Source organism: Cynoglossus semilaevis, chromosome 18 (genome assembly GCF_000523025.1).
Source record: "Cynoglossus semilaevis isolate Cse_v1.0 chromosome 18, Cse_v1.0, whole genome shotgun sequence".
Lineage (NCBI taxonomy): Eukaryota > Metazoa > Chordata > Actinopteri > Pleuronectiformes > Cynoglossidae > Cynoglossus > Cynoglossus semilaevis.
The window spans coordinates 3,980,669-4,000,526 of NC_024324.1; the positions used below are offsets into that span (position 1 = coordinate 3,980,669).

General features: G+C 42.7%; 2 protein-coding genes across 3 annotated transcripts; both read right to left on the reverse strand.

Moving 5' to 3' along the window:
* Window positions 1-198: 198 nt before the first annotated feature.
* prrc2a (proline-rich coiled-coil 2A) lies at window positions 199-14,769 on the reverse strand. 2 transcript variants are annotated; one of them, XM_008331197.3, is made up of 17 exons: window positions 14,619-14,769; window positions 11,073-11,224; window positions 10,541-10,718; window positions 10,293-10,389; window positions 10,109-10,190; window positions 9,877-10,020; window positions 9,547-9,788; window positions 9,353-9,441; window positions 8,995-9,143; window positions 8,714-8,810; window positions 8,439-8,622; window positions 8,129-8,221; window positions 7,360-7,915; window positions 7,016-7,272; window positions 6,595-6,901; window positions 6,227-6,452; window positions 199-6,104 (listed from the first exon to the last, which is right to left on the reverse strand). In XM_008331197.3, the coding sequence occupies exons 2-17, from the start codon at window positions 11,185-11,187 to the stop codon at window positions 3,068-3,070; spliced, it is 5,853 nt and encodes a 1,950-aa protein (XP_008329419.1). In that variant the 5' UTR covers window positions 11,188-11,224; window positions 14,619-14,769; the 3' UTR covers window positions 199-3,067. The 2 variants fall into 2 exon arrangements, with proteins under 2 accessions (XP_008329419.1, XP_008329421.1); XM_008331199.3 differs by lacking the exon at window positions 8,129-8,221 and having other exon boundaries at window positions 14,619-14,764.
* Window positions 14,770-15,891: 1,122 nt separating this feature from the next.
* Window positions 15,892-18,985, reverse strand: neu1 (neuraminidase 1). Its single transcript, XM_008331196.2, has 6 exons — window positions 18,739-18,985; window positions 17,875-18,064; window positions 17,436-17,698; window positions 17,135-17,317; window positions 16,666-16,885; window positions 15,892-16,481 (listed from the first exon to the last, which is right to left on the reverse strand). Exons 1-6 carry the CDS (start codon window positions 18,823-18,825, stop codon window positions 16,261-16,263), a joined length of 1,164 nt encoding a protein of 387 aa, XP_008329418.1. The 5' UTR covers window positions 18,826-18,985; the 3' UTR covers window positions 15,892-16,260.
* Window positions 18,986-19,858: the final 873 nt, after the last annotated feature.

Consider the following 19,858-nt stretch of genomic DNA (forward strand, 5'->3'; position numbering starts at 1 on the left):
TTAATGCCGGAAAATCCTCAACATCAGCCTGACAAAATGTTAAAAATATCAACATCAGCCTGACAAAATGTTAAAATTTTTAACATTTTAGGTTTGCCCTGAAGGAGGTTTTAGGTTTGCCCTGAAGGAATTTTACAGTATATTTGTGGCCAGTATTTTGGTTCATGATGGAAAAAAATGAGACACAAAACATTTACATTTTCCATTAAATCAAAAGTAGTTTATTTAACTTTGCCTTCTCTGTATAACTTTATTATAATAAGACACTTCTCTGCTTGTACATTGCTCCCTTGAACTAAAAATGGCAACATCTGTTGGTGGGAATGTAAGTTGGGGTAGACAAACTCAGATACATACCAATATACATACATGTGTGTATATTACAGTTCCAATAATAAAGCCATAAATGCTAAAAACAGTTTGAACCACTCCAGGTACCTCAGTAATGCTGGAAACAAAGTACAATCTTTGAATATTTTCTTTTTTTTAAAACTGGAATACACTACTTTTGCTTTTCTTTTTTTTTTTTTTTACCTTTTAACATGGGTACATACAATAATGCGCACATCAACATTATTAGTTAAGGAGGGATGAAGGACTCTATGAGCCAGTGTTACGTGTACAGCTATCATCATGTATAAACCAGTAACAGGCATAGCAAGCTGCACCAATGTGTGTGTTGATTTCATGCTCAATAAGTCAGTGAAAAATAAAATACTTTGTTTGCCCTTTGAAGGATGAATATGCTTAGATTTTGCAAAAGACTGAAAGGAGGACATCTTTGCTGTGATTCATTCATTGGTACAACAAACCTATAGACACAACTGAACGTATATACCTTGATGTATTTAAGAAATAGCGGAAAATATCATAATTTTACTGGTTTGAAATCAACGTTTTTGGGAGTTTGGAAGGGGGAGGCAAACAAGGCAGAAAGTGCTCACCATTCATGACAAACCCTCTGGTCCCCACCCTTTTTCTCCCCCCACTAGTAAATACACTTGACAACTTGGAAAACTACACACATACTGCACACACATGCCATACACAACATACACTCACGCACAAGCACCCATTCAAAAAAACAAAAACAAATGCCCAATTCACTAAATCCCAGAGACGGATCTTGAAAACTGTTGTCAGTAAACGAACAAACCCCAACTTACAGCAGTGACAGAATTCACACAGATGCGTGATAGTTTTCATCAAACCCTGGACGTTGTCTGTTTTTTTTTTGTTGTCATTCACATGACTTGAACTATGTTTTACAAGAGGGATCCTACATCGTTCCGACATTTCCTCATCAACAGTCCAGGACGACACTGTTAATTGGAAAGCTGTGGTGAACTGCAGCGGGTGATGCACTTCTCACCCTTCTCAGCATTGTCCAGATTTTGGATTAGTTCTGAGCTACTGGTTGCCACCTTGTACTGAAAGCAGTTCTTCCCAGGAAAAACAGACCAAAACAAAACAAAAACGCAGGCTGAGACACATTTTCCCGGACGAGGAGCTCCCGTTAAATAGTCCTGTGTGGTGTGAGGAGCTTCCACGAAAGCTCACGCAGAGGGTGGGGATGTAAAAGTACAACACTCAGGTCAGCTCTGTACTCTGGGCCCAGACAGAGTACCCGTCCTGTTGTATTCATTAAAAAAGGAAAAAAAAAGAAACAAAACCCCACACTGAACACAAAGCAGAAAGAGGAACCAAACAGCAACCATGGGTTTTTGTTACACTAAGGAGTGCTTATTAGAAACATGATGAATTATTTACTGAAGCGTAATTATATGACTTTTTTAAATGTAGTCTATCATGATCTATTGTTTCAAACTTTAAACTAATTTCCCCCTAACCAGACAGACATGTAATTCATTTTCATGGAGGGAAAAGGTATTTCCATTAAAAAAAAAAGGAAAAAAAAGTTACTGAGGAAATAATGGTTTTCAAAATAAACCCACCACACAATGATTACAGTTTTATAGGGTAAACAAACCTCAAACAAGAGTGTAAAACTACAGTCCTTGGAAAAGGTTTAGATGTTTTTGCAACGTGGAGAAAATTCAGAGGCTGAAAGGCTGCTACGATGAGGTTTTGTGGGGGTGGGGGGTGATTAAGTGGAGGGGGGGTGATGTTTCCCGCAAAAATGAAACACCCACAATTAAGGAACAAGTCCGAACAGGTCAGAACCAGGGAGGAAAAAAAACCTAATCACACTGTTAATCATTGCAAGCAGCACATACACCGATATAAAAGAAATGAAGTTTGGATGAGCACTGAGCAGTAGTACTTTGATGGGTCTGGTCACAGTTATCAGACATATTTTGGTGGATTTGTTAAAAAGCTTTTTAATGACTGCTTTGCTGAAGACAAAACACAAACGCCTGTCATCAGTCAGAGGCTGCAGCGCAACTGACTCAGAAAAAAACAAGAAACAAAACCAAACCTCTTTACATTGTTCATGTTAAAAGGTGAAGCTGTACACTCTTCCTGTGGTGTGGAAAGTGATGCACAACTGCACTATTGAATACAACCCAAGGCCAAGGTGTGATATAAATACACACAGGTACATAAATATAAAAAAATAGCCCAATCCAAACACATTTGCCAATTTAATCCCACATTTTTTAAATCCTTTTTGCACCCACAGGTCTGCATGTCTTGGGTATGTTCTTTTTAAAAGATTCCGTATTTGTGCTTGTGTCGGTGTGTGTGTGTGTGTGTGTGTGTGGAGATCTGTGAGAATGTCTTTTGTCAAAATGACATGCACCTCCATTTCAGAACATGCTTAGCAAATCCAACGGGGAGTGACACTCTTGAAGGAAAGGTCAAGTTGAGATCAGGGAACAAACTCAACAGAAAAACAGACTGAACGGGAGGCAGATTTACCGTCGGTAGCCGATTGATGTGAAAATGTGAAGTTGAAGGTAGGGGGGCTGCTCAGGTAAACATGAAAACCGCCTCCATGGATTCTACAATGTGTTAACACTGAGTCATGAAAAACGGTCAAAGACAAAGAGAGTGGGTCCTAATGTGGGTGGGGTACATCTGAAATGTTCTCAATTCCCCCCCATCACTTCCTATTTTTTGGAGAACAGTTGCCACGCTTATCCCCACGGTTGCCGCCTCCATTTGTGGGACCACCAGTGCCACCTGGTGGGCCCCGTGGACCTCTGCCACCACCTCCGGTGTTGACCCTGCGATTCTGTCGCTCCATGCCCGGCCTCTGGCTGGAGAAGCTTCTTTTATTCGCCAGGGGCTCTTTCCCAGTCATCTCGCGCTCAACCATGCCTCCACCTCCACTGTTACCACCTCCTCCACCTCCTCTTCCTAGGTGGTGGTGGTGGTGGTGAGATGAGTAAGTGTGCCCTCCTCCTCCTCCTCCTCCTGTTCCTGTTCCTCCGCCCCCCTCTCTGTCTCTGAACTCTGTAAAGTCGCTGCTCTCTGAGGCTGTCTCCCACTCCTCGTTGGCCTGGTCTGAGTTCTGGTTGGTGAAGTCAGGGGACTTTGCTCCATGGCTGTGGTGGTGCTGGGTGAGGGGTGCTCCAGCATTACCCTGGTTGTAGTGGTGAAGGTGGTGACTGTTTGTATTACCAAGATGCCCTCCACCAATGTTGTTGTTGGTGGGTAATGCAGCATTGTGGTTTGCATTCTGGGCATTGCCCGTCATCGGAGCAGAAACAGGGGGTCCATTGCTCTCTTGTACTGCATTCAGGGATGGGGAGGAGGGTCTTCCACCACCAATAACCCCAACGCCTCCATTTATACGTGCAGCATTCTCTCGCTCCTTCAGTCTACGAAAGCGTGGTGGCTTATCCTGCTGGTGCTGAGAACGCCCATGACGGCGACGCCTAGGGGGGCGCTCAAACCCACTGGGAGGAAACCCACGGTTAGCAGAGAGAGGGAGCACATTGTGCCCTCCAGAGTTGGACATGGGGTTATTTGGAGTTTGCTGGGTCACAACACCTCCATTTTCAGAGGAAACTAGAGCAGCAGGAGATGCAGCAGGTACCGACTGCTGAGGAGGATTGTTCCCCTGAATTTGACCTTGTCCTAAATCAGCCATTTTGTCTTTCTTCTCTCCAGCATGTCCTCCACGGCCTGAATCTCTGTGTCCAGAAGTATGTGGTGGTCCTTGCTGTCTCCGGTTTGAGGCAGACGACTTAGATGAACCGCCATGGGAGGCAGGGCCGACTCTGTGTCCACCGGGGGCTCCTCCAATATTGGCACTGGCCCTTGTAATGTTTCCTCCTCCACTACTTCCTCCTCTGCCCCTTCTTGAAGGAACACCTCTGGGAGTGAACACCCTTGCCTGAGAAGCTCTGGTTGGTGCAGAAGACATGTTGCTGTTGCCAGCCGTGTTGACATTATCAGATCCATTCTTTGTGTTGTTTTTTTTGTTCTCTTCCTTGTCTGAGTGACCAATGTCACTTGCTCCACTTTCACTGCCAGTCTCTGAACCTCTCTCCCTTCTTCTTTTGGGCATTTCCTCATACTCTGAACCCTCACTACGGGTTTCGCTCCGGTTCCTGGCCCTGGCTGGGTTATGCTGAGATCTGTCCGGGCCGTGTCTTCCACCTGGCCCTTCACCCTTGGACTCTTGTTGATGGCCGCCACCTCCAACAGATGAGCGGTAATCTCTTCCACTTCTTCCACCCATTCTGCCTCGACTACCACCAGCAGGCCCAGCACTGGCTGTGTACGTTCCACGGTAACCACGTCCACGTCCATAGAACTCTCCACCACGTCCACGACTGCCTCTACCTTTAGAAGGAACTGCATGGTGGTGGGTGGAACCTCCTCCTCGTTCAAAGGAGCGGTCTCTGTCCCTTCTCGATCCAGAAAATCCTGATGAATTGGGGTCTGCATCTTTGGGCACTCGACCCGACCTTCCTTGGCTCCGCTCTTTTCCTCCATTTCTAGGTTTGGCTGTGTGAACAGACTCGTCTTTTGTTGGAACTGATGCGTTTCCGGTGTTTGCGGCAGCCTCTTGCTTTGTGGACGCCTGCTGTCCTCCATTGTGTTCCTTATCTTTCCCTGCAGACAAATTTGTCTTTTCTCCTCCATCATTTTCTCCTCCCTCTTTCTTTATCTCTTTAAGCACGGGCTTCTTGATTGGGCCAGCCCTTCTGTTGGCACTGCCGCCCCCTGTCTGATTGGAGGATTTGTGATCTGATGGAATGTTGGAAGAGTCTTCTCCTCCACGATTGTTTCCAATGCCTGTATTGTGGGCCCTCCTTCCATGAGAGGAACTCCCTCCCATATTGCTGCTGCCAGGCCTTGGGCCCCACTGGGTCTCGGTTTTATGCTCCCGTCCCCCTCTTTGGTTTAATTTAGGATGGGGATGGTGCTGCTGCTGACTGTGGCCACCTTGCTGAGCAGGAGGCGTAGTGGCAGTCACTGTGGAATGGGGAGCATAAGCTGGGCCTTGTTTTTCCTGTTTTACATGACCACTACTGCCAGCATTACCACTGTTGCTCCTGTCACCATGGCTGCGCCCACTAGCAGCCTCGCTCTGTCTCTGAGATGGATGATGAGGATGGTGGTGGTGCAGGGCAACTTTGACATTGCCGTCTTCCCTTGCAGAAGAGGAGGAGGACGAAGAGCAGGAAGATGAAAGAGATGGTTGGTGGAGTGGCGGAGAGGAGGCAGATTTCTTAGCAGTGCTCTCTATAACTTGGTCACGGCTGCTCTCTGACTTATGTGGGTGAAGAGGAAAGTGAGGCTGCTGAGGGTGATGGTGATGAGGGGTGTTTTCAACACTAGGGTGGTCCGTACGGCCATTGCGATCATAGTGGGGGTGAGGTGCTGCCCATATCTGGCCTTGCTGAGATCCTTGAGGGGTCCCTTCATCCTGATGGGTAAAGCCATGGGGCTGGTTTCCCCTCTCACCTACTCTCTGTGGCTGCTGATGGGGGGGCATTCTAGCCCCCTGATCAGGAAAGTTGCTGTAGTTGCCCCGAGCACCAATGTAGTGATGAGGGTGGTGGCTGCCTCCTTGGGTTCCAACAGGAGGAGGAGGGGTCTGATTGGATGTCCCAGTGCTCGGGCTAGGTTGTTGGATGGCTCCTAAACCACCATCTCTCATGCGGTGTGGAGGTGTGTCACTCCTACAAATTAAAATGCTACATGTTATTCCACCAAAAAAAAAAAACAGTTCACTACTGAATACGACATACACATACTGTAATCCAAATAAACAGTTAACTTTTTCATTGGTAGTTAAATTTACCTGGGCCCTTTGGCAACATCCTCTTCCTCTATTGCCTGTTTCTGCCTCAGAGGGGAGGTTAGTCCTCGGCCCTCCGCTCCTCCAGGAAATACCTCTGGTCCCCACGCCAGCTTAGGATCCATAGGAGGGGTTCCACGATGAGGATGCCCAGGATGTTGCTGCTGCTGTCTGTCAAATGGGTCTGAACCAGAACCTCCTGAATCAGATCTCTCACGCCCAATGAGCCCTGTTAAAGTGATGATTTATGAAGTTATGTTTTAGTGACAATAAATAGAGTCACTTATACAATTCAACCGACATGTTATTAACAGTTTTTATTATAATAATGGATGTTAAAGCACTTCACTAGTGATTCCAGTGCAACTAACCCGATGGGTGCATTCCAGCAGAATAGTAGTCCATTGGTGGAGGGCGCCCTTGCATCATGCGTGGGTCCATATAGGGCATCATCATCCAGCGAGGATCAAAATTCATTGTAAGGGGCGGCGGCCGTACCATGCTGCCAGGCTGGTATATGGGTCCTGCCTGCTTGGGTCCAGGTCCTGGCTGGGCTGTTGAACCTGGTGAAGGTCCCTGTGGAGGCTGGGGCTGAGGAGACAGCTGGCTTTGTGAAGACTGGCTATGCTGCTGCTGTTGCTGTTGCTGCCACTGCTGCTGCTGCTTAAGGAGCTGCTCCTAAAGATATGATACAAGAGATTTGTTCTCAATTAGTAGATGGTTCATTTAGGCTATTAGAATTTGTCACCAAATTAAAAAACAGACATCAAAGTCAACAACAATGATCTACACCTGCTGCTGTCGCTGAAACCGAGGTGGAAGAGACTTCTGGTACTTTGAGTAGCCTTGACTTATTGGACCACCCACTTGACGACCTGTTGTTCCTCCGACGGTCTCTATCTTTACTGTGTCAAGTACCCTTTCGCTTCCACTTCCTGCACGGACGTGTGGTGTGCTCACAGTCTCTTCCTTACTCTCTACTGGCACGGGAACATCAAGCGGGGGCTGCATTGGCTGTGGCACAGCTGGTTGGGGACTCTGTTGGATATCTGAATCAAGAGGGAAATGTTTTAATTAAATTAAAAATCTGTTAAATTTATCAACCATAAAAACCAAATTTCATATAAGAAACTCACCTGCAGTGGAGTCATAGCTGCTGTTGCTACTGGCTCGCTGTCTGTCTGTAACTCCCGGACTTGATCCTGGCTGGAAAGCCAGCGCTGGAGGCTCCTCAGGATCTACACAAGGTGAAGGGGGTTGGCTGATGTTGGGGGAGGACGCAGACGCTGAAAGTGATGGACTCGGGCTGCCTGCTGTGGCAACTGTTGAATTTCCATCAAGACTTGGGGTTTTACTGCTGCTGCCTGCTCCTCCTGTGCTGCTGCAGCTTGTCTGCTGCTGTTGCTGCTTCTCATCCAGCCTCTTCAATTTCTCAGCACAGGCCGCACGTCTCTCCTCCTCCATTCTGCGCTCTTCTTCTTCACGTCGCCGGCGTGCTCGCTCCACAGCAACAGAAATCTCGGTAGAAGACTGCTTCCTTCGCTGACGCCAGGTTTCATCTTCATCTTCTCCTTGGGTCCCATGTGCCAGCAAACCTGGCTGAGAATGAGCTGTAGAGGCTCCTGTGGCAGGCTGATGCTGGGTTCCGGGTTTACCAGGGCCTACAGGTGCACCCTGGTTTTGGGGCCGGTCCTGAGCATGTGTAAAATGAGGGATGCTTTTTAGTGACATCTTTAGAGCAGATACAAATACAATCTTACTGGGAGAAATGCTGTGGAAATGGTTTGTAAAAGCTGCAACAAAAGGGTACAAAAACCTAAAAAGGTATTTACTATTAAACTGGCAGACGGTGGATGAGATAATGATAAAAATGGTTTTTCTATGAGGCCCTGTCAGAATGTCTACCTGTCGATAAAAGGAGTAGGGCCCTTGTCCAAGGAGCGGCCCAGGTGGTGGGGAGGGCTGCTCCCGGGGACCACCCAGTCCAGGCCTGCGCCCCTATGTACAGGCAGACACAGTTAGCTATGGTCCACCAAAATAATCTACACTGCCAAAAACAGAAATAATAACACTCCAATGCCCACAAATGAGTCTTAGCTCAACAGTTAACATTATTCAAAACTAAAAGTTTCACTTTTTAATCTAATTTTTTCCTGAATTTAAATCCAGGTTTAGTCCAAGGTCAGCAGCTTTTTAAGACTTCTCATGACTCTACCTGGTAGTTGGGTGATGCTCCCTGGCCACCCCATCCATTGCCTCCCTCCTCGGCCCATCCTGGCTTGCCGGAGGAAGTTTGGGGGCCATTGTCAGCATTAGATGGAGGAGTGCGACAGGTCTCTCCACCACTGTCTGAAGCTCGAGAACGAGAGGGTGCAGGGGGGATTTCCTGTGCCTGTTCACTAAATTTGAGACAAGATGAAAACTTAGATGAAAGCTGCTATACTTTTATGACATTTACTGCAAAAACCACTCCGACTATGTATCACATACCTTGAGTCTTTCTCATCCGTCTCCTCTTCTGCCTCCTCCTCTCCTTCATCATCACTGAACTTCAACTTAGCGGAGTAGTCAATCTCCTCATGAGCCCCTTATTAAAAGAAGAGCAGCTTTTTATAATACTAAATATATAACAATAATATAATTGAGTCCCTTATTCGTTTTACAATGGTAAAATGTACAAGGTAAGTCTTTGCAATTGACACAGGCTGTCAAAGGAGGCGCCAATGAGTCCAACCAAACCAACTTATAAAAATGTGTTAACATTTTCCCACCTGCCCAGCCTTCATCTCCATCATGGTCCAGCTCATCAAGCTCCTTCAGGTCATCTTGCTTCAGGATAGAGGGTCGCTTCACCACCTCTCCACCTGTGTCACGTGGGCCACCCTGCCTGCTGTCAGGACCACTTTGCCCACGAGAAAACCTGACATAATAACAGCAGGGTTTGTAAACACTGATACACATATAATGGTGCAGCTTTAGGCTAAGCCAACTTCCAGGTCAGGGTTCATTCTAAAATCTAAAAAATCCAATATTTAGCTCTCCAGTTAAGATCAGTGAGGGGAAAGTGTAATTAAGCTAGAAGGTCTTAATATTATACTGCATATAAAATAATAATTTTATAGAACAAACCTTGGAGCATGCCCATCCCCAGGTGGCGGAAACCTGTAGGGCCCTTGAGGTCCATAGGGGCCCGGGAAGGGAAGATATGGAGGATACATCTTGAAGAAAGAAAACAAAAAAAAACAAAAGAAAAAAACACAGATTAAAATACTACGTCTTTTATTTCAATCAGTACAAGTAGGAAAACATATGATAAAACTTACAAAGGGAGGAATTATCCCTCTGTATGCGGGAAAGCCTGGCCCTACTGGGGGCTGGGGCAAAGGCAAGGCAGGGCTGCCTGCAGGAGGGTTTCTAGGTGGCCCATGAGACTGGGAATTCGGAGTGGGGATCCCAGCTGCCCCATCCATCACCAAAGTCCCACCACTGCCACCCTCCGCCGCCCCCTCCCCGGCCAGGGTGGGTGCCAGTGCTCGGCCCCCACCATCCCGCCAACTTGTAACGTCTGAAAGGAAGAATGCAGACTGGTAAACAACTTGAGACCATTAATAACTTGAGACCATTAATAATAATGGTTAGTTCTCAAAACTTACTCTGGGGGCGGAGGCTTGGTCCTGGCCCATACCACTGATCTGCAGTGCCCTGTTCTTTGCCAGCTTTGTCCTGGTCGCCAGCCGCCTGCAGGGTGGGAAATTCCTCGCGAGAGAATGGCGACGGTAGGTTTGATCCCTTTCCACCTGCAAAAAAAATAGTATAATTATGTTCAATGTGTCAAAAAACACTTTTGGAAATCATTATAATACAAATATAAAATAGAAGGCGCACCATCTCCTGGTGTTCCATGTGTAACACTGGCCGGTGCCCAGGACCTTGCCCCTACGGCCTGGGTTGAAGCTGGGGCCAGAACCTGAGAAACAGAAAAGATTAAATGCCTGTCCTTTTTTGCTCTGATGTCATTTTTACAATCTATGTAAGATGAACTTTTGTATGTTAGATGAACTTTTAGTACCTCTGGAGCTGGAGGTGTTCTCGGGCGGGTCGGTGCAGGTATCTGTGAAGCCACAGGCTGCTGCGATTCCGGCTGCGGTGCTGACAACGCATCGGTACTAAGGAAACCAAAGTAAAACAGATCATGCATTGACATTGGAGAAATCAAGTGATGTCACCGGGTGCTATGAAATGCAAGTAGAATTTTCAAAACAACTTGTTACAAAGTTTAAGTCTAAAATTAATTTGTAAAAGATTGGACCCACTAACCTCTTTGGGTCCGCTTGTTCCGGTTTGCTTGCCCATCCTGTGCCGTCTTTGGGAACGAGCGAGACGTTTGGGTCGTTGCCTTTGTTCTCTGCCTTCAGACTGGGCAGGTTAGCAGGGGGTGGCATACGCCGTGCGGAGGCAACTTTACCAAGTGACTGTAGGCCATGGCGAGGGGGAACTGATGCAGGCAAAAAGAGAAAAATGGGGGGTGAGTAATTAACAAGCACCAATTTAACCTATATACATAGTGTGTGTGTATATATATATATATAAATAATTACACTTTATGTATAACACTACTGATCTTTAAAATCATTGACATCAGCAAAATACAGCATCACAGCTAATTAATAAACAGTGTACTAATGAATTAGCTTTGCAATACTGGGTTAGAGAACAACCAAACACATAGGTAAATCCAACTGTGATGAGGAGTGACAGAGATTTAAACAGGGCCCTAAAGATAACTGCAGATGACAGAGATGGACTGAAGACAACGTAAGTTGGGCTGTGACAGGACCACAGTACTCACCAACAGGCTTTTGTGTTTCAAGGCTCTTTCCTTTGTATGTATCAAACAGGTTGAGAGACGCATACTTGGTTTTGCCTTCCTTCCCCTTTGCAGTTTGCCCAGAGCGCTCTGACATTGCGCTGTCCGCTCATTGAGTATGGTGAGCCCTGAGACTGAAGACACACAGGTGTGATACACACATACAGCACGGAACAGCAGGAGTATTTCAAAAGCTACCGATCTACAGGAATTTTTGAACAACCCTCTCCAAAACAACCAAAAAAAACTAGAAAAACACCCAGTGCTCAAAGATTCATTTCTGCAAAAAGTGGTAGGCGGCCGTTGACACCACACCTGCCATAAGCTCCTGTTCAGGCCAGCTCTGTCAGGAACAATAGTAACTGCACTTGTAACTTAACAGATGGTGTGGCCCTTTAACAGCAGCTGTGTAAGAAGCTAACTCTGATGTACAGATGTATTGTATCACTTCTGAATTTAAATACTGTATGTATACAGCTAGGTTTAAGTAATTTGGACATTTGTTTTTAAGTTATTGTTAATACTAAGGCTGTAAAAAATATATGATTTAAAAATAATTTTCTAAAAAATAGTCTTACATTTATTTGAAGGTAAAGATACCATTTTCCAGTCCTTTTTTGCCAATTTGCATTTTATGACTGCGAGGAGTAAAAAATAGGACGTGACTAAATTAGAACACCCTTTTCACCAGACAAGTCTGGAAATGTTGTACATCATGTTATGTCCCTATAAGGAACTTGATAATCAGTTAATCAAATGTAATTCAGAATTGTTGGCTTGAAAATACAGCTCTAAATTTTCATTCAAGAAGATTTGTACCCAGGAAGTAAGTCCTTGGCTGATTATAAATACTGATTGTATGTTAACAGTTATTTTTGTTGATTTTTCTATGCAGTCATTTTAATTTTAACACTTTGGTTTGGCTACTAGCAGTTTAATTGGTACAGCTTTGGTGTTTATATTCTCCTGTACTCTTGCACCTTCATACTATGTACGCAGGTGTGTTGTAGCACACAACGGTAGTCAGGGTTACATTATTTTAATAATGTAAATTAATAGCACAACACATCATAGACAAAGTAAAAAAAACATGCTAATAGCACCTAATGTGAGCAGCTAAACAACTTATCGGTGAAAACTGTACAAAGAAAGGAAAAAGCAGGGCAATGGTTTCTATGGCAACCCATTATAAATGATATTGGTCTATGCTTTGCCTTGAGACGGTGTTGGCTCCATGGAAACTGCCAGGCCTTAAGCTTGTACTCATCACATCAATAAAACACACTGCGCAGACATCTGTCCAATTTACAATGGTATGGCTGCATCTGGCAGGATGAACTGCTGCTGCCCCCAATGGACCCAGGTGCCATTAGGCATGAGTACCCAGAAGAGATGATTGGTCTACATTTATAAAGCCACAAATTAAATAAAATGTTCCTTCTGCTTATTTTGAACATTATTTTGAAGCAAATTCTTTCTATATGGGTAAAGTCCAGCTGTATTACCAAGTGGCACCAATTCATTTCATGCATTTTGAAAAAAACTAATCAGCAGAGTGCAGAGGAACATTGCACAATGAAGCCAAAAAAAAAAAAAAAAACACACAAAAGGAATAACCAATTTATAAAATATCCTGCTTGACTTTTAACTACACACATTATTTGAGAAGGTAAATTACACACAAAAAACTCCTGCTGTAATGCAGTCCCTTGACAGCCCGATGAGATTAGAAAATTAGGTCGCAGGACAGTTGATCAACTACATGCTGTATGGGGATTAACAGGGAACGACAGCCACATGGTGACACTTCTAATGCAGCAGCACTATACCATGCAAAAATGCACACCAAAAAAAGATGCACAGTCCACTATATGTGTCATTAGTTGATGTAGCTAATTTTGTCTTAGCTACATCAACATATGCATCACACCCATCACCATAGATTTATAAACATTAAACATAACTGTGATATATTTTGACTTCCATTTATTTAAAAACTCACTCCTCCCAAACCAGGATTTCACGATACATTCATGGACTGTCTCCATGAAAGGTCAATCGAGATCATTTTTTTTAATGTTGCTACTAAACGGCTCTACTATTCTATCTAGTATCATAAATCAATGTTTATCCAACCAAAGGCATTGATTACGCTTAGGTTAAGATTGTTATACCAAGTAATGATTTGGTAGTCTGCAATATAATGGGAAATAACATTGTGAAAATCTAACTGCACACAATGGCAACATAAAAAGTATATAAACTGAAGATTCACTAGCCGTCCTCCCCAGGAGGAAGTTTTGACCTCTTTAATATGATATAATCTTGTTATAACTTTGTGTATCAGCTTCATTAAGGAATATATATTGTGTGGTGTACCTTTTCTTTAACCCAAGCATCCATTGGCATATGTTCATTTATTTTTTTTATATAAACTAAACCGCAATTTAAGTTATAATCACAATTAACATGATTATACTGCATGTTGCATTATTAAGTGCACCTTAAAGTGATTGGTAATGTGCAGTAGTGATGGTTAGCATTAGCCACCATTAGCTTTACGATTTTAAAGCGGTGCAGTGGGCCAGTATGAGTATAGTAAAAGGTGACGAGGGTGTTCACTTTTATTAAGCCACAAAATGCTAATGTTGCTGATTTAAGAAACATGTTTAGGGTCGGGTTTTAACCAATTAGCAGACTAACATAGGACAGTATTGGCGTTGGCGTAGGGAGGGGGACTGCGTTCATGTTTCATAATGAATTTCAATAGTTTGCGGTACCTTCAGCTGGTGTTAGAGCTATGCCATCATGAAGAAGCAACCGCTTTGTTAACGAACTATCTGAATTGAAGTAAATAAGGGACAATACTGCCTATTCAAATAATGGCTTCGCAGCATGTAATGGGAGGGACAATACTGCCTATTCAAATAATGCCTTCGCAGCATGTAATGGGACAACAAAAAAAAAACATTTTATTAGGAGAACAAAACAAAATGGCGCTGGAGAAAGGCCCGTTGTACACTAACGTTAAATACGGAATATATGGTGTACCACGGTTATTTTACAAATGAATAGAAAAGCAAATGACGCAAGAATACTGACCAACATACAAGACATATACAAAATATAAAGGTTTCACTAGATTAAATGTCGCAGACTGGTGCTAACTCTGCACAGCTACCGCACGGTGCTAACGCTTTGTCGCAAATGTTATCTAAACAAAACAACAACAGTCTGCGTGGACTTCAAATGTCATTTTATTCAATAACGCGTGTCACAATCTTACCATTAACTAACAACAATATTTTAGTAAATCAAATAAGGTCAATAAAAGCGATAAAGCTAACCAGGCTTTGCTAATGAAGCTAACTAGGGCATCCGCCTCACGTAGGCTAAGCAAAAAAAAAAAAAGTCTTTCCATCCACAAAATACCACGCCGACTGAGTCGATTTTGAGTCCAGTGGGCAAATTGAGCTTTTCCTGTGCTCTCTGTTTACACATAAGTCTTTAAACATTGCGGCCACTGACCTGGTCTTGTCCCGACTTGGTCTCGAGGTTATACCGCAGAGAGTGAGCTTAGCTCCGCTACTATCGCCGTGTAGCTTTTCTAGCAAATGAGCCAGCAAGCAAAGCAACGTTATCCCCCTCCCCTGCATGGTCAAACACAAACGGTCATTACAGTAAACGCGCAATCGTCTCCACTCCGAAACTACTGTGAATATTAATAAAATAAGTGTGTCCGGCTTACTTGCACTCCGTTTGATGCCCTTTACCCTAAAAATAAATGAAATAAAAGAAACAAATTATATTATTCTGGTTTCGATTTGTTGCCTTAAGAGCCGTCAACGGCTACTGAATAATTAGATGTGAGAGGGATCGTTTTGGGACTTCTTGTGTCACATATATGTCATATGTCATAATCAGAATCTTTAATATTCGTCAAAAACAGGAAAATATAAGAACCAACATTAAGACATGACTTTAATGTGATGTTTCCAAAGGGCTTCCTACAAAGTGACTTATTCAGTGTGTCATGTCAGCAGTAGAGATGTTAACCGACTATTAATCATCACTAAACTATTAACCAAGTATATTATACAGTCCATTAACTCGATTACATATTTATATTTTAAGCGAAAGAACCCATGTGGGTTTTTAGTATAAGTATTGACACCTTTAAACAATATATAAATAAAAATAAACGACTTTTGGTTTAATATATAAAGCACAGAATCAATCAGTTAAGACGAATAACTGTGAGGTTGTTTATGTTAATAATCATTAGTTACAGCTAATTTAGGGTTTAATTGTAAATCATTATTATTTGATATTAAGTTGAGAAGTGTTACAAAATAAATATAAATCTTTTTTTAATGTCTAGCGCTTACATCCCACTGACCAGGTGCAGTAAACCTAGTTTTTACTGTTAATTTCAAGAAAACCACAGCATTTGCCTTTAAAAAAAGCATCAGTTTTTCATGGTAATTAAAAAAGTAAAGTCATCAGTCTTGCCAGTCTTGTAATCCCAAACAGTCTCTGTTAAGAACAGGAGGATCTGAGGAGGCTGCACCATCTGTTGCAGGAGTTATCTTGACACTGCTTTTGCCTCAAGAAAGATTGAGTCAGAATTGAGTTTGTTTTGATTCCTTAAAAAACCACTGGTTTGTGAAAAATGACTTAGAGGGTTAAAATATGTGTAGAATATTCCTGATTTTTGCATACAGGTTTCAATAACAAGATATTTTAAAGACAGACTCCAATCTTTTTTTTAAAGTGCAGTTTCACACAAAAAATTCCTGGCTTTGGTCAAATAATTTTTTTATTTTTGTCTTAAGGCTGAAGGAGAACCATAGATTTATGCTGACATGTAATGAATATTTGGTTTCACCCTTTAGAAAAGTATCTTATTTGACCTGTGGAATATTTTGACAATACTCATATAATCATAATAGTGCTGTGTAAATAATTGGCAAAGTATCAGCATCACAAACCATCGCAGTGATGATACCTTGATTTTATGTGATTGGATTTTAAAAAACAGAAAAATCAAACACATTTTCAAAATGTTCCTTTCACAGTGACGATCAAACACAACCTTCTGTCGAGTCACGGTGTCAAGTTCCCCAGTGATCTGAACCAAACGTCAGCACTTTTATTTCCCTTTATTGTTCTAATGCCCTGCGTACAGGCGAATCTTCACAAATGAGATGGTCTCATCACAATTTTTCTGGCCCTTCTCATAAATGACATATATGTATTTCTTGTCTTGTATGAAGCCGGTGTCCATGCTTGTGATGCAAGAGTAGCAACTTGGTCCCGGCCAAATCTGCACAGTTTTATTCTTCCAAGACTCACCGTTGTTCAGCGACCAACGTAAGGTTAGGTTTTCTCCTGTGTGTTAAGGTAAAAGAATATTCTTGTCAAATAGACTTTTTGTTATTTGCACATGCACATATAAAGCTATACTTCTGTTAAATATGTCTGTTTAATTAATATTCAACATATAAGTTACTTTGAAATGTTACAATAGCTTACCAATTTCAGCATAATTACCAAATGTACTAAAGGTTCTTACTGCTGTTTGTATTGGAAGGATTGGTGAAGTACAGCACTCCCTCTTTCTGCAAAAGTCCTGCTGCTACTGAAGGATCGATAAGTGTTTCGTCAAAATACAGCTCCTCTATGGGCAGGGTCAGTCCACCGTCCAGGCTGCGTACAATCACACGGCATTTGCAGTGGTACTTGTACTGGTTCCGTGCATTGACAATGATGCTGCCGTCCAACATCTCAACCAGCTATGGAATTCAAGTGTGAATCATTGATGGTTATTACAATTCACTTCAAACTGTAGCTGTTTTTGGGTTGGACAGCAGAGGGCACTCTAACCTCTCTGCTTATCAGTAAATGAGCATAGTGCCAATAGAATTTGGATTTAATGGATGCAGATAACTCATTGGTGACAGCCTAAGTCCCCAAATCAAGCATGTGTCAGACAGGGCTTACAGGGGAAGACACCAGCAAAATAATAATAATAATAATCACACCTGTGGTTCATCCGGAATGAAATCCAATGTTTTCTTCTTGTGGTGGTAGGGGATGCTCCTGAGAGGTTCACCTTTGTACCAGGTTATTCCATGGTCATCACTGAGGATGCAGAAAACACCGTCGTCTTCTATTGTTCCATGTCCACAAACCACCAGCCTCCCTTTACCTGGATCATATCGCTTCTATGAACAGAATACAGATACCACGCAAATGGATTTCACTTTTTTACACCAGGAAAATAGAGAATCTCACAATGAACTCAATGCTTTTTTTCTGTTAATCTCACTGCTGTTTTCTCACCTGGATTCCAAATCCTGGTCCTGGTGCAAAGGCCTCGACCCCGAGCTGAAGTGAGAGGTTTCTGGGTTCACTCCAGCTCAGGCCATCATTCTTGCTCTCTATCATCATGACGCTGGAAGTGCTGCACTTGTTGAAGTGGAAGCACAAGGTGTAGATCAAAAAAATCACATTCTTCTCATGGTCCACCACCACAGAGCCCAGGTTCAGACCATCCGGACTTGTAACATCGTCAATAATAAATGAGCTCGGGGACCAAGTGGCTCCTGTAGAGATAAAACAAATTGTTTTTAAATTATTTTTTTTATTATTTTGGGTTTTCTCTGATATTTGTCTCAGAGATAATGGTACTGGGATTCCATGTCCTTGTACTACAATGTGACAAATGAATGAATTGCAGCTGCAGACTGATGTTTGTTGGTTTTGTTTGTGCAGGACTTACCTCTGTCAGTGGACCGGCGCTGAGCGATGAACTTTGACCCTGCATCATCCGAATTCATTTTCCTGGCCTCAACAATAGCCAGCAGGTTTCCATTGGGGGTGGAGGTGAGCAGGGGAATTCTGTAGGTGTTCACCTCCCCCATTCCTTCTTTCTCCCAGAGTAGGAGCTCTTCCACCACCACAGGGTCAATCTGCAAACCAAACAATCCAATCAACAATCAAATCATTTCCATATTTCACGGATCAATAAACTGATAATTGTAGAAATTGGACTTAGTTTTTAGGAATAAGAACCACATGTTTAAAAATAATTTTGGCAATGTTAATGTTAGTGGCGCTTTGGCCCAAAATAAAGTGACTAAAGTTAGTAGAATTTGTAAAAAGTAAAGTTAATTTTCATACAACCAAAACCTCTTGGGTCTGGGTGCGTCTGGGTGCAATACCACTAAAAATCAGAACGAGTGTAAGGAAATTGTTGCTGCTTGGCCAACACACTAGAGCCCTGGCGAGATTTTCTCCTGCAACCTCAAAAAACAAGGCCCTAGGCCACGGGCTCTTTCTGTTGTTTTTACTTGGCTGCATGCTCAGTCTACAGTCTCAGACACTGCTTAATGTCCACCCTTTTGTCATTGCCCCAGAGTCCAATCCATACATTTTACTAAGCTGATTTGTTTTTATAATTGGTACCAGATAAAACCAATATCCTGTAGTACTTAAATAAATACATTAGTTCAAACCAGGATGTGTTTAATGTAGCTTAGCTCCAGCCGGAGTTTAAATCACTATTTCACTTTTATAACAACTAAAAAGTAGTCATAAATACTGGCACATCTTCTAGTCCTTGTAAATAAAGAGCTGGTCGTACCTCTGCTAGGCTGTTGCGACAGACTCTAACAAACACAACAATGGACAGGATAACCGAAAGTACAGCAGTTCGACATCCAGTCTCCATGTTGGAACTCGGTCTCGAGGTGTTCTTCTGCCGCTTCTCCGGTCATACAAACGGCTCGAGTGTGTGTGCGGGCATAAAACGACCTAGACCGAATTAGGGGAAGAAAACCGAAGCCGTGTTTAACGTAACGGTAACTCTGTAATCATGTGACTGAGGCTGAGCGACCACGTGACTAAACTACAGTTACAGTTACCAAAATAAAAGCGGAAGAAACCATTTCTGTTTCGTCAAAACTTCCTCCTACAACTTCTAATATCAGATCCACGAAGCACATATTTCACGTGACAAAAAAACACAAGGACAAAGCACAAAGTTACCACAACATAGTTTATTATTAGCACAAATGTAAATGATAGATTGAAAATGGTCAACTTACAACTATACATTCAGAACCAAAAACCAAGCGATTGCTATAGAATGATGATGAGATTTATCACGTATAATAATATAGAAATCGTACATTAAAACTGTAAATTTTATGTGTTGTAAATTCCATAGGCTTTGGCCGTGCCCGTCTAAAGGAACTTACAAATTGTGTCCACACGATGGCGGACTTTCTCCAAAATAAATCGCCTTATTACGTTTTTGTTTTTTGCCAAAACCCTGCTAAATTTAATGACACAAAACTAAATTCGCCTTAATGAGAATTCTGCGGTTGTATTAGTCATTTTTTTAATAAAAATGTCTTCTTTATTTTTTTCCCACTTTCAGACAGGAAAAATAGAAAGGTCAAAAAACGTTGACATTGACACACACCTGTGACACCTTCCACAAAAGCCCACATTTTAATTTACTTTCTTTTGGTAAAATGCCTCAGGATGGATGGAAGGCGTTTAATATTTTTAGAACAAGCTTCTGAATTTCCAATGTTTTTGACATACTTTTTGAATTTATCAGCATTATCAGAGTTTATTAATTAGCCAATACATTTACTGTACAAACCCTGAATTAACAGTGGCCACACTCACTGTGTTGGGTGTGTTTCACGTAGAACCACATTCCTACAGTCATGTGGCCGAGCTGATCTGAGTCA

Excerpts from the sequence above, each read along its gene's own strand:
- prrc2a (XM_008331197.3), bottom strand. The coding sequence starts at position 11,187 with ATGTCAGAGCGCTCTGGGCAAACTGCAAAGGGGAAGGAAGGCAAAACC. Across the intron at positions 9,789-9,876 it reads ACCAAGCCTCCGCCCCCAGA|ACGTTACAAGTTGGCGGGAT; the intron begins GTAAGTTTTGAG and ends TCTTCCTTTCAG. Across the intron at positions 6,902-7,015 it reads GGTTTCAGCGACAGCAGCAG|GAGCAGCTCCTTAAGCAGCA; the intron begins GTGTAGATCATT and ends TCATATCTTTAG.
- neu1 (XM_008331196.2), bottom strand. The coding sequence starts at position 18,825 with ATGGAGACTGGATGTCGAACTGCTGTACTTTCGGTTATCCTGTCCATT. Across the intron at positions 18,065-18,738 it reads GTCGCAACAGCCTAGCAGAG|ATTGACCCTGTGGTGGTGGA; the intron begins GTACGACCAGCT and ends TTTGGTTTGCAG. Across the intron at positions 16,886-17,134 it reads TCATTCCGGATGAACCACAG|CTGGTTGAGATGTTGGACGG; the intron begins GTGTGATTATTA and ends TGAATTCCATAG.